Source organism: Hyaena hyaena, unplaced genomic scaffold (genome assembly GCF_003009895.1).
Source record: "Hyaena hyaena isolate Hyena2069 unplaced genomic scaffold, ASM300989v1 scaffold_215, whole genome shotgun sequence".
Taxonomy (NCBI): Eukaryota; Metazoa; Chordata; class Mammalia; order Carnivora; family Hyaenidae; genus Hyaena; species Hyaena hyaena.
This window is the reverse complement of record NW_024080846.1, coordinates 404,270-417,487: the sequence shown is the minus strand read 5'-3', so window position 1 is coordinate 417,487 and position 13,218 is coordinate 404,270. Positions and strand designations below refer to the sequence as shown.

General features: G+C 36.9%; 1 protein-coding gene across 1 annotated transcript in view; it reads left to right on the top strand.

Annotated features, from left to right (window-relative positions):
- Positions 1-12,437, top strand: part of ADAM9 (ADAM metallopeptidase domain 9) — a 141,470-nt gene extending 129,033 nt beyond the window's left edge. Inside the window, 3 exon segments of the mRNA XM_039242586.1 lie at positions 520-607; positions 9,405-9,472; positions 11,080-12,437. Coding sequence (XP_039098517.1) covers positions 520-607; positions 9,405-9,472; positions 11,080-11,173 — 250 coding nt within the window. The 3' untranslated portion in view covers positions 11,174-12,437.
- The last annotated feature ends 781 nt before the right edge of the window (positions 12,438-13,218 follow it).

Sequence of the window (13,218 nt, the reverse complement as noted above, 5' to 3'; positions counted from 1 at the left end):
ATTTTTTGAGAGAGTTAGAGAGAGATAATGTGAGCAGGGGAGGGTTAGAGAGAGAGGGAGATACAGAATCTGAAACAGGCTCCAGGCTCTGAGCTTAGCTGTCCACACAGAGCCCGACGTGGGGCTCGAACCGACGAACCGTGAGATCATGACCTGAGCTGAAGTCAGAAGCTTAACTGACTGAGCCACCCAGGTGCTCCTGCATTTGATTTTGGATTTTAGGATCACTTGAGGAGAAAAGTTTGGAAACACTGGCCAAGTTGGCCGAGTTTTATAGTTTTGTAGAATTTTAGTTTATTTAACTGTAAAATGGGGTTAATAAAACTTTGTAGTACTGTAAGGATTGAAAACAAGTGAAAGCAGTTAAAAATGCCATAAAAGGTTTAGCTATCATCATAATCATCATTACCACCACTACAGACATCATTATTCTATATTTGAGAAAATACAATGTCATTCTACATATTATGTTGAAATGTTCTAATCTTACCTTGCCTGAAAAGTGATTGTCTCTTTCAGATCAGACAGCAAAAATCAAGCGAAAGCTTCTAGACAGCCAGCAAGTGCTCCTCGACCTGTTCCTTCAGTGACTCCTCCCAGAGAAGCTGTAAGTTTCAGACGAACAAACAAAATTATTATTATGGTATCACATTGCTAAAAATGAAAAAAAATTATTGTTCCATGGATACAGAAATATGCATTAATGATTTCTTAAGGATCTAAGAGTGTGGTCTCTGGGTAGGGTCCCTGGCTCAGAGAAGTCAGGAGAAGATACGTAGATATTAGGAATGCCTTGTCCTGAAATCAAGATTGGGAAATGACATAGGATCTGTTCTGTCACTGTATTTTCCTATTTCTGCTCTCTTTCTATTTTCAGTGCCTGACTTCCCTAGGCCATGTGGCCAAAGACCTAGTGCCCAACTACTGGAATAGACCTAATTGTCTCAGCACGAGACAATTCATTGAGTGGACTTAGTACCTTGTGGAAAATCATTTGGCCATAGATGTATAGGTTTCTTTCTATATTCTCAGTTCTATTTGGACTGTATTTCCATCCTTATGGCAGTTCTACATGATTTAATTATTGTGGAGTTGTAATGAGTTTTGCAATTGCAAATTGTGAGTCCAGCAACTTTTTTCTTCTCTTTCAAGATTTCTTGTTATATAAGGCCCCTTAGATTCCATATGATTTGAGAATCTACTTTTCAGTTTCTGCAGAAAAGGCTGTTGGAATTTTGATAGGGGTTGGGTTGAATCTGTAGATCACTTTGGGTTATATTGATGTATCCTTTTTTTCTTAGTGTTTATTTATTTTTGAGACAGAGACAGCGCATGAGCAGGGGAGGGGCAGAGAGAGAGGGCGACACAGAATCTGGCACAGGCTCCAGGCTCTGAGCTGTCAGCACAGAGCCTGATGCGGGGCTCAAACTCATGGACCACAAGATCGTGACCTGAGCAAAGTCTGACGCTTAACCTACTGAGCCACCCAGGCACCCCTGTATTGACATATCTTGTCAGTGTTGAGTCTTTGAACCCATGAACACCAGTTGTCTTTCCATTTATTTAGGTCTACTTTAACTTCTTTCAGCAATGTTTCGTAATTTTCAGTATACAAGTCTTCAACCTTCTTGGTTAAGTTTATTACTAGGTGGTTTATTCTTTTGGATGCTATTATAAATGGAACTTCTTTCTTAATTTCCTTTTTAGATTTTTCATTGCTGATTTTGCATGTTCATGTTACATCCCGTATCTCTGCTGAATTAATTTATTAGCTCTAGTAGCTTTCTTGTGGACCCTTTGGTATTTTCTGTTTATATAGGATCATGTTACCTGTGAATGCAGGTGGTTTTACTTCTTTCTGACTTGGATATCTTTTATTTCCTTTTCTTATCTAGTTGTTTTGGCTAGGTCTTCCAGTACTATGTCACATCACAGTGGTAAAAGCAAGCATCCTTGTATTCCTGATCTTGGTGGGAAAGCTTTCAGTGTCCTTGGCATATTAAAAATTTTTGTTTAATGTTTATTTTTGAGAGAGAGAGAGACAGAGAGCTGGGAAAGGGCAGAGAGAGAGGAGGATACAGAATCTGAAACCGGTTCCAGGCTCTGAGCTGTCAGCACAGAGTCCGATGTGGGGCTCAAACCCATGAACCATGAGATCATGACCTGAGCTGAAGTCGGACGCTTAATGACTGAGCGACCCAGGTGCCCCCCTTGACATATTTAAATACTTCTCCATATTCTTCCAGTGACATCTTTCATGTTGATGGTGAGAAGTCCTTAAAGCAGTTCCTGATACCTATTTTTAAAGGTTTTCAGCTGTTGGTAGTTAGAGTTCTTACATATGAGTCTGGGAAAAACCATTAATCATCTCAAATACATTTTAAAAATATGAATACAGGAATATCAGCCTTTTATTTTTGTTTAGTATTTACTTTATGTCTTTTACATGTAATTTTTTCTTTGTCCTAATATTGTCTCTTGTAAACACAATATCTTACTTTAAAAATTAAAAAAAATATATTTGTGTTAAAAATTTTTCAATGTTTATTTAGTTTTGAGAGAGAGATAGTGAGCAGGAGAGGAGCAGAGAGAGAGGGTAATGTAGGACCTGAAGCAGGCTCTAGGCTCTGAGCTGTCAGCACAGAGCAGAGCCCAGTGCGGGGCTGGAACCCACGAATTGAGAGATCATGACCTGAGCTGAAGTCTGCCTTCTTAACCAAGTAACCCACCCAGGCATCGCCAAAATATTTGTCTTTTAACTGGAGACATTGTGTTGATTGCAATTATTAATGTAATTTTTCTACAATATTAGTTTATGATCTCAGGTTTTCCTGTTTTATTTTCTGTTTTCTTCCCATACCAGAAATCCTCTTCTGCTTTGTTTTGTTTTGTTTTGTATTTTAGGGTAATTTAGTTTCCCCTTACCCCATGTCTTTTGTCTTCTGCTTGTCTTTAGACACATTGCTACGTAAATTAGATTCAAATATGCCAGTTATTTGTGATAGTTTCTTGTAGCTTCATTGTATTTTGGAAAGCATTCATCTCTTTAAATATATGAAAATACCTACTTTTTGTGCTTTATCTGATCATTTTAATGTGTGCAGTCTGGGTTTGTTATTTCTACTGATGGTTACACTGGCTTCTTAGTGTGCTTTGTGATACTGATTGTAAACTCATATTCTTTGGAATTTATTTTTATATAAATAATTTTTAAAAAATTTACATCCAAGTTAGTTAGCACATAGTGCACGTATTCTTTGGAGTTTTACATGAGAGAATTATTTCAGTCCTGAATTATAGAGTTCCTACAGAGAGTGTGTATATTTTCCTTGGGCACATGCCTGGGGGCATGGTCAATTTCAGTGCCTCTCAATTAAAATTTTTGTTGGTGTTTTTTGGGTCACACAAGTGTTATGAACTCTGGCCCCCAAATCCCTATGAGGATGGGTGTATAGTTAGAAATCACCCACAGATATGATTTTCTCTTATTCCCCTTCTACCATCATAAGGGTGTATTTAGGCAGTTTTCCCACTGTTCTTTGGGACAGGTGTTTCTTCATTGAGTTAATCCAGTGAGAACATTGCCTTTTGGGGGACTAGGTCTTATATTCAGCATTCCATCCAACTCAGGCTCCAGGATTTGTGTTCTAGATCTATGTATTACTTCAAAACATATAATGTAGTCCACCAAGGATGGAAGATATTCATAGGACCAATGCTGCTACATACTCTGGACTCTTTCATACTTTCACTGTTTTTCGTCTTTAAAATATTTGTTACTCCCTAGAAACTCATTCAAGCGTTAGAAAATACCCATTAATATTTTAACTAGCATTTTAGGTGTTCTCTACTTAGAATATTTTAGACTACTGTTGGTGAGTAATAAGCCTGTATCCCATTGTTTTCTAATAACTGTATCCCTATACTATTCCATCTTATGGATTCATCACAAATTTAAAAACTGATTGTTTCTAATCTTGTTACCATAAAAAAAATGCAGCATCAAGCATCTTTCTATATGGATCTGTGCATACATGTAAAGTATATGTCAAATAAATTCCAAGAAGTGGAGTTTAACTGTCTTTAAAGTGACACTTCTATGGGGTAGTGGAAAGGGATGGAAACGTTTTCTTGCATCCCTTCTCCATTTTCACAATATAGGCATATTATTTTATGTGGTCAAAATAGACCATGTATTCCACAGCAGGACCCAGAGAATGTTCAAGGTCTTCTCCAACACTGTGTGTATTTTGCCACTCATAGAGCTTTAGGAAATAATAACAGATAATAGAAAACAACTTGGTTAGGATCATATCATCGGCGATTCATAATTCCATCTGATCTTCCCTAAATTTTACTAATGTAATGTGATATATGAAAAATATTCTTACTTTTACTTTCTTTTACTTTTTTTTCTTAAATAGTTTATTGTCAAGTTGGTTTCCATGTAACATCTAGTGCTCATCCAAACAAGTGCCCTCCTCTATGCCCATCACCCCCCTTTCCCTCTCTTCCATCCCTATCAGCCCTCAGTTTGTTCTCAGCATTCAAGAGCCTCTCATGGTTTGCCTCCCTCCCTCTCCCCAACTGTTTTTCCCCTTCTTTTCCCCAGTGGTTCTCCATTAAGTTCCTCCTAATCCACCTAATCATATGGTATCTGTCCACCTCTGCCTGACTTATTTCACTCAGCATAACACCCTCAAGGTCCATCCATGTTGCTACACATGGCCAGATTTCATTCTTTCTCATTGCCATGTAGTATTCAATTGTATAGGTAAACCACGTCTTCTTGATCCATTTGTCCGTTGAAGGACACTTAGGCTTATTCCATGATTTGGCTATTGTTGAGAGTGCTGCTGTGAACATTGGGGTACACGTGCCCCTATGCATCAGCACTCCTGTATCCCTTGGGTAAAAATCCCTAACAGTGCTATTGCTGGGTCATAGAGGAGTTCTATCGTTAATTTTTTGAGGAACCTCCACACTGTTTTCCAGAGGGGCTGGAATGAGCATGGAATGTTTTTCCATTTCTTTGTGTCTTATTCAGTTTCTTTCATAAGTTTTCTATAGTTTTCATCATACAGATCTCTTATATTTTTGGTTAGGCTTATTCCTAGCTATTTACGGTTTTTTGTGCAATTGTGAATGGGATCAGTTTCTTGATTTCTCTTTCTGTTGCTTCACCAGTGGTGTATAAAAATGCAACCGATTTCTGTACGTTGATTTTGTACCCTGAAACTTTGCTGAATTCATGGATCAGTTCTAGTAGGCTTCTGGTGGAGTCTGTTGGGTTTTCTATGTAGAGTATCATGTCGTCTGTGAAAAGTGAAAGTTTGACTTCTTCTTTGCCAATTCTGATGCCCTTTATTTCCTTTTGTTGTCTGATGGCTGATGCTAGGACTTCCAGCACTCTGTTCAACAACAGTGGTGAGAGTGGCCATTCCTGTCGTGTTCCTGATCTCAGGGGGAAAGCTCTCAGTTTTTCCCCATTGAGGATGATGTTAGTTGAAGGCTTCTCATAGATGGCTTTGATGATGTTTAAGTAGGTTCCTTCTATCCTGACTTTCTCGAGGGTCTTTATTAAGAAGGGATGATGTATTTTGTCAAATGCTTTTTCTGCATCTGTCAACAGGATCATATGGGTTTTACCTTTTCTTTTGTTAATGTGATGTATCACATTGATTGATTTGCGAATATTGAACCACCCCTGTAACCCAGGAATGGATCCCACTTGATCATGGTGGATAATTCTTTTTATGTGCTGTTGGATTTGATTTGCAAGTATCTTGTTGAGGATTTTTGCATCCGTGTTCATCAAGGATATTGGCTTGTAGTTCTCCTTTTTTGCTGGGTCTCTGTCTGGCTTGGGAATGAAAGTGATGCTGGCTTCGTAGAACGAGTCTGGAAGTTTTCCTTCAATTTCTATTTTTGGAATAGCTTGAGAAGAATGTGTATTAATTCTGTTTTAAATGTCTGGTAGATTTCCCCAGGGAAGCCATCTGGCCCAGGGCTCTTATTTGTTGGGAGATTTTTGATAACTGATTCAATTTCTTCTCTTGTTATGGGTCTTTTCAGATTTTCTGTGTCTTCCCATGTGAATTTTGGTAGTGAGTATGTGTTTAAAAGGAATTTGTCCATTTCTTCTAAGTTGTTCAGTTTGTTGGCATATAATTTTTCATAGTATTCCCTGATAATTGCTTGTATTTCTGAGGGGTTGGTTGTATAAGTCCATTTTCATTCATGATTTTGTCTATATGGGTGCTCTGTCTTTTCCTTTTGAGAAGCCTGGCTAGAGGTTTGTCAATTTTGTTTATTTTTTCAAAAAACCAACTCTTGGTTTCATTGATCTGTTCAACTGTTTCCTTGGTTTCTATATTGTTTATTTCTGCCCTGATTTTTATTATTTCTCTTCTCCCACTGGGTCTGGGGTACTCTTGTTGCTCTCCTTCTAGTTCCTTTAGGTGTGCTGTTAGAGTTTGTACTTGCTCTTTTTCTAATTTCTTGAAAGAGACATAGAGTGCAATGTACTTTCCTGTTAGGACTGCCTTTGTCGCATCCCATAGAGTTTGAATTGTTGTGTTTTCATTTTCATTTGTTTCCATATATTTTTAAATTTCTTCTCCAATTGCCTGATTGACCCATTCGTTCTTTAGTAGGGTGTTCTTTAACCTTTATGTTTTTGGAGGTTTTCTGGACTTCTTACTGTGGTTGATTTCACGTTTCATAGCATTGTGATCTGAAAGTGTGCATGGTATGATCTCAATTCTTTTATATTTATTGAGGGCTGCTTTATGTCTCAGTATGTGATCTACCTTGGAGAATGTGCCATGCGCACTTCAGAAGAAAATGAATTCCATAGCCTCAGGATGTAGAGTTCTAAATACATCTGTCAAATCTATCTGGTCCAGTGGGTCATTCAAGTCCATTGTTTCTTTAGTGATTTTTTGTCTAGTTGATCTATTGATTGCTGTAAGTGGAGTATTAAGGTCCCCTGCTATTGGCACATTCTTATCCATAAGATTGTTTCTGGTTGTGATTGTTTTAGTATTGAGTGCTCCCCTATCCGGTGCATAGATGTTTATAATTGTTAGCTCTTCCTGATGGATAGACCCTGTAATTAGTATATAATGCCCTTCTTCATCCCTTGTTACTGCCTTTACTTTAAAGTCCTGTTTGTCTGATATAAGTATAGCTACTCCAGCTTTCTTTTGACTTCCAGTAGCATGATATATATTTCTCCAACCTCTTACTTTCAACCTGAAGGTGTCCTCAGGTCTAAAATGAGTTTCTTGTAGACAGCAAATAGATGGATTTTGTTTTTTTATCCATTCTGCTCCCCTATGCCTTTTGATTGGAGCATTTAGTCCATTTACATGTAGTGTTATTATGGAAAAATATGGGTGTAGAGTCATTGTGTTCTTCTTAGGATTCATGCTTGTGGTGGTGGTGTTCTGGTACCTTGTGCTCCTTGCAGCATTTCCCTTATAGAGTCCCCCTCTGGATTTCTTCTAAGGTTGGTTTAGTGGTGACAAATTCTTTCAATTTTTGTTTATTTGGAAAGACTTTTATCTCTCCTTCCATTCTGAATGAAGGCTTGCTGGATAGAAGATTCTTGGCCGCATGTGTTTTCTGTTCATCACATTGAACATGTGGCAGGATTTCCTGCCATTCCTTTCTGGCCTTCTAGGTTTCAATAGATAGGTCTGTCACCACTCTGATAGGTTTGCCTTTGTATGTTAGGGCCCTTTTATCCCTAGCTGCTTTCAGAATTTTCTCTTTGTCCTTATATTTTGCCAGTTTCACTATGATATGTCGGGCAGAAGATCGATTCAAGTTATGTCTGAGGGGAGTTCTCTGTGCCTCTTGGATTTCAGTGTCTGTTTCCTTCCCCAGACTGGGGATAGTCTTAGCTATAATTTGTTCAAAGACTCTTTCAGCGCCTTTCCCTCTCTCTTTCTCTTCTGGAATTCCTATGATACGGATATTGTTCTGTTTGATTGTATCTCTTTGTCTCTCACTCTCCTTTCGTGTTCCTAGATCAGTTTATCTCTCTTTTTTTGGGCTTCCTCGTTTTCTATACTTGTGTCTTCTAATTCACCTATTCTCCTCTCTGCCTCTTCAGTCCATGCATTGGACGCCTCCATTTTATTATGCATCTTATTAACAGCATTTTTAAATTTATCACAACTGTTTGTAAGCTACATAGTCTTTGTAGCAATAGTTTCTCTGATGTCCTCCTTGCCTTTTTCAAGCCCAGCGATTAGTTTTATGACTATCATTCTAAATTCTTGTTCAGTTGTGTTGCTTCTATCTGTTTTGAGCAGTTCTTTGGCTGTCATTTCTTTCTGGAATTTCTTTAGAGGAGAGTTTCCGTTTGTCATTTTGGCTAGCTTTCTGTCTCCTGTTAGTTTTGAAAGCTTGTGCACTCTGGACCTGCGAGTACTGCTGTATTAAAGAAAGCTCTTTGACTGTCCAGGGCCTGTCTGTTCAGGAACTGTTCTTTGATTGGTCTCTTGGTCTCTCTTGTTGAGACTTTGATTATTTTATTTCCCTACTCGTAGTGGTATTTGAGACTCACCAGGATGTGTACTTTGGCTGGTTTTTTGAGGTAGCCCTAGAATGCGGATGATCCCCAGGGTCAGCTTCTCCAGGTGCGGCTTGCTGCAGTTGGGGTCTGCGTCTCCTCCATGGCTCATGTCCCCTAATTTCTTTTACTTTTACTTACCTGTTTACTTTCTTATTTGTTTTATACTTTCACTCTATTGTAAAACTTCATTTCAACTATCTTGTCAAGGAAGGATATCATGGATTCCAAAATTAAGGGTTGTAAATTAGGAGTATTTACCATACCAGTTAGGTACTATATATTTGGTAATACATTTTTGGAAATTTTTATTTAAATATATTGAAATAGGAAATATGTTACTTTTTAACTAATGTATTTGATTACAAGCAAGATTACAATAGTTCAGTATTAGCGAATTAAAAAAATACCTTAAAAGAATTAAGTATTCCACATTCAGTGGCAAAATAATGTTGAATAATCAAGATATTTTAAATATCAGCATCATAAGTCATGTAGACATTAAATTCATTTGTTTATTTCAAATTCATTTTTAGGGAGAGTGAGAGTGTGCATGGGAGTATCAAAGAGAGAGGGAGAGAGAGAATCTAAGTGGACTCCATGCTGTCAGCACAGAGCCCAGTGTGGGGCTCTAGCTCACAAACCATGAGATCATGGCTGAGCCAAAATCAAGAGTTGGATGCTTACCTGACTGAGCCACCTAGGTGCCCCAATCTATTCATTAATTTGAAATATATTGATTACTTTCACATGGCAAATATACTGTATAGAAAATGGATTTATGAGTGCATTGTGGTAATAACTGTTTTTTCCTTTTTAGCCTATGTATGCAAACAGATTTCCAGTACCAACTTATGCAGCCAAGCAGCCTCAGCAGTTCCCATCAAGGTCTGAAGTGAATTTACTTAGATTACTTAAGCAGAATAAAAACCCAGGATTAATGTCTAATATTTTCCCTTGTATTTAATTTTGCACAAGGTATTTAATATCAATAGTTTAGAGCGAATCCAATTTTTAGAAAAGCTTTTATGAACTTTTTATATAAGTTTTGTCATATTAGTGCAGTGTCAAAATGAAATTTTTAAGAAGCCTGAACAGGACAAGCAAATGGTGCTGCAGCCTTTGGTGTATGTAAGTTTCAGAAGCAAGGGCCTTTAAAGTACCCGGCAGTGGCTAACCAGCCTTCCTATTAGACACAGCTAGAAAAGCTTGACAATGTGTAAGAAACTATGTGTTTGAAGGCATGAGAGAACAAGCAAGGAAATGAGGAGGAAGTATGGGTCCCAGGAGAGGAAAGCAGTTTGGAGATAATTTCAGCTCTTGGGGATCACTTTACTGTCCTGGACATTTTTACCTATTCTGAAAATGAGAATGGAGTGGCTAGGAAGCTGAGGAGAGCTTTCAACAAATTCACGGGGCTGAGGGGACTAAAACTGGAGCCCTGCCAGAGTACCTTGGCAGACATTCCAGGTTTTGGGTTGGGACCCAGCAGTAAGGGTAAACTAGATCCTCAGCTTTATTTCTATAATTTTTTTATGTTTGACCCTTCGTCAAAAAAGGAGAGCTACAAGAAAAGACAATGTGACTAAAACAAGAGAAGCCATAGACCATAGAAACAGAGGGTAATCCAGTGAGTGGCACTACCAGACATAGACTTTAAAAAAACTGTCATAATTACGTCACAGAATGGATAATCAAGTTTCAGCAAGGAAATACAAACTTTAATAAAAGAATTATATGGAAATTGTAGACCTGATAAACACAAGAACTGAAATCTTTCAGTTCTCAAAAAATGGGCTTAAAATCAGCAAGGAGGAACATTTATTATGGTATTTTGCAGTATATAAAATGCATCTTATTCCTCCCACCCCCAAAAGTCCTTCAGATTACTGAATTGCAACACTGGGGAGTGTCCTTATGTATGATCTTTATTATGTAATAAGAGTGCATTGAAATCCAGCTGCACATCAAGAGAGGAGTATATAAATTGTGAGACAGATATCCATCAGGTAATGTTCTAGTGTGTTATTGGAGTAGAGGAAGGCTAGAATTAGAGGAAGAGGGTAAAGGAAGGATAGAGAGGTTAAGGACAGGTATAGAAGTCATAGCAGGTTTAATTCTCAGAGTGGATGTTATGTTTTGAGGGAGTTGTAATTTGAGCTCTATTTATGTAAACAGGGAGCTAGTGACCTCACGTGTCTTCTACAATTTGTCTTTTCTATTTCATGTGCTATTATTTTTAAAAATATATAACCTAGAACCTTCATACAATGTTTTTGATTATAGCATAGCATTACTTTGTGGTAGTTACTCCATTTTAGACTCTGATTGTATCCTTTAGCCGTTGCATCTCAGATGAACAATGATCTCGGACTATAATGTACTCTTAAGAATTGTCAGCAGTGTTACAGATGATGTTACGTTGGGCTTGTAATGAAGTAGTATTATTTCATGTAGTTGAAACACATGATTAACTGTCTTTTTTCCCCTTACAGGCCACCTCCACCACAACCGAAAGTATCATCTCAGGGAAATTTAGTTCCTGCTCGTCCTGCACCCGCACCTCCTTTATATAGTTCCCTCACTTGATTTTTTTTTTTACTTTTACTTTTGCAGATATCTTCAGGGAACTAAGATAATCCTTTTTTTTCCTGATATTTTCTTGAAAAGCCTTTCTTCCTGCTGCAACTATGAATGACAACAAAATACCACAAAACAAACTATACTAACATAGAAAAACAGAAATCGAGTAGTGGGAATTGAGAAATATACAAAACACAGGAAAGCCAGGGAACTTAGAATAACATTTCCACCTCCATCACTGAATAAGTCTTATTCAGTCGTTCTGTGACGTTAATGCTCCGAACATGGATTATGTTATTTTAAACATGTTATTGTAATGATTCTTAAATTAACTCTATTGGTTTAAGTTTTGTCATTAAGCACTTAAGTGTAATTCTGAATTTTGACCTTAGTTGTCATTAGTGTAGTTTCTGGTTGAACACGTGATAATCTAATACCTGTGAAAACTAATTAGCTGTCAATAATATCTAATATTTTTCATCTTGCATGGAGTAATAATCGTCATATGCTAGAATCTTGTCTATCACATTCACTACACAAAGGAACATTCTGTCTTCAGAAGAATGGGCAAAACCCACAATTAAGAGATCATAATCTTATTTTGGAAGTACAAAGCAAACTAAAAGTGTGAATGTGTGTATTCACACACAGTTAATTGTCTTCCATTTTTATGATAATTCTATGGATAAATGATTCTATGGATTCTAAGAATAATAGAGTCTATGGATCTATCTATGGATAATGAATATTAGAAAAATTAATTTAATAATAGAATTTCTATTATGAATCATGTTAAAGCATGGCATTCTTTTACAATAGCATTATTTTAAATAAATGAAACTTTAAGGTACGGAGTATTTAATAGAACTAATCAGATATGCTGTTGATACATGGCTGTAATAAAGCAGGAGCTCTTATAATATCTTCAATCAAATCGAGATATCATAAAACCACTTGAGAATTTTATGAGCACTTTAAGTTTAAAATCTGAAACTTCAAAGCTTGCTATTAATATAATTTAGAATGTTTACATTTACTAAGGTGTGCTGGATCATGTCTCCGTTGATACTAATGTTTTCAAAGAAATCAGGCTGGAGAGAGGAAGTTAGAAAAGGTTTCCTTTAGATAAATGCAAAAAAGCAAGTGTGGTGTGTAGTAGTTATTATTCCAGCTATGTACAAAAATGAATTTTTACTTTGGAAAAAATGATATGAATGGTAAAATTTTGAACACTTAAAAATTTTTCATAATCTTTCATAATAAAGTTTAATAATAGGTTTATTAACTGAATTTCATTAGTTTTTCAAAAAAATTTGATTTGTGTATATATACATATACAAATATAACATTTACAATAAATAAAATACTTGAAATTCTGTTTTGTGTCACCCAGTAACTTTCTAATTATCCAGCTAATTATAAGCTTATTAATTAAAACATCATATTAGTTTTAGATAAAACTACTAGTCAAACTTTTACAGATATTATCTCACTAATTTTCAGATTTCTGGCAAATTGTGCGCAGTGGCTTTTTTGTTATTAAAGGAAAACATTAGTTTTGAAGAAGACCGATATTTCACTTCTCTGAAGATGGTACATTGTTATCAATCTGGTATATGTTAAAAATTGCACATAGGACATGGGCGGACAAATACTCAGGGGTCAGATATGGGGCGTAGGATATGGGGCGTCTGGGTGGCTAAGTTGGTTGAAAGTCTGACTTCAGCTGAAGTCATGATTTCATCTTTGTGAATTCAAGCCCCACATCGGGCTCTGTGCTGACAGCTCAGAGCCTGGAGCCTTGCTTCAGATTCTGTGTCTCCTTCTCTATCTGCCCCTCAGCCTCTTGTGCTTGCTCACTCTCTCTCTCTCTCTCTCTGCCTCTCTCTCTCTCTCCTATCTCAAAAATAAATAAACATTAAAAATTTTTGAAATTTAAAAGAACAGTAGCATATAGACATATAGGGGAAAATTTGTACTTCAGTGGAAAACTATGCATTGTCTGGAGTCTAGACTCTAGAAGAGAATTTACCCTTCCCACCTATAGGATT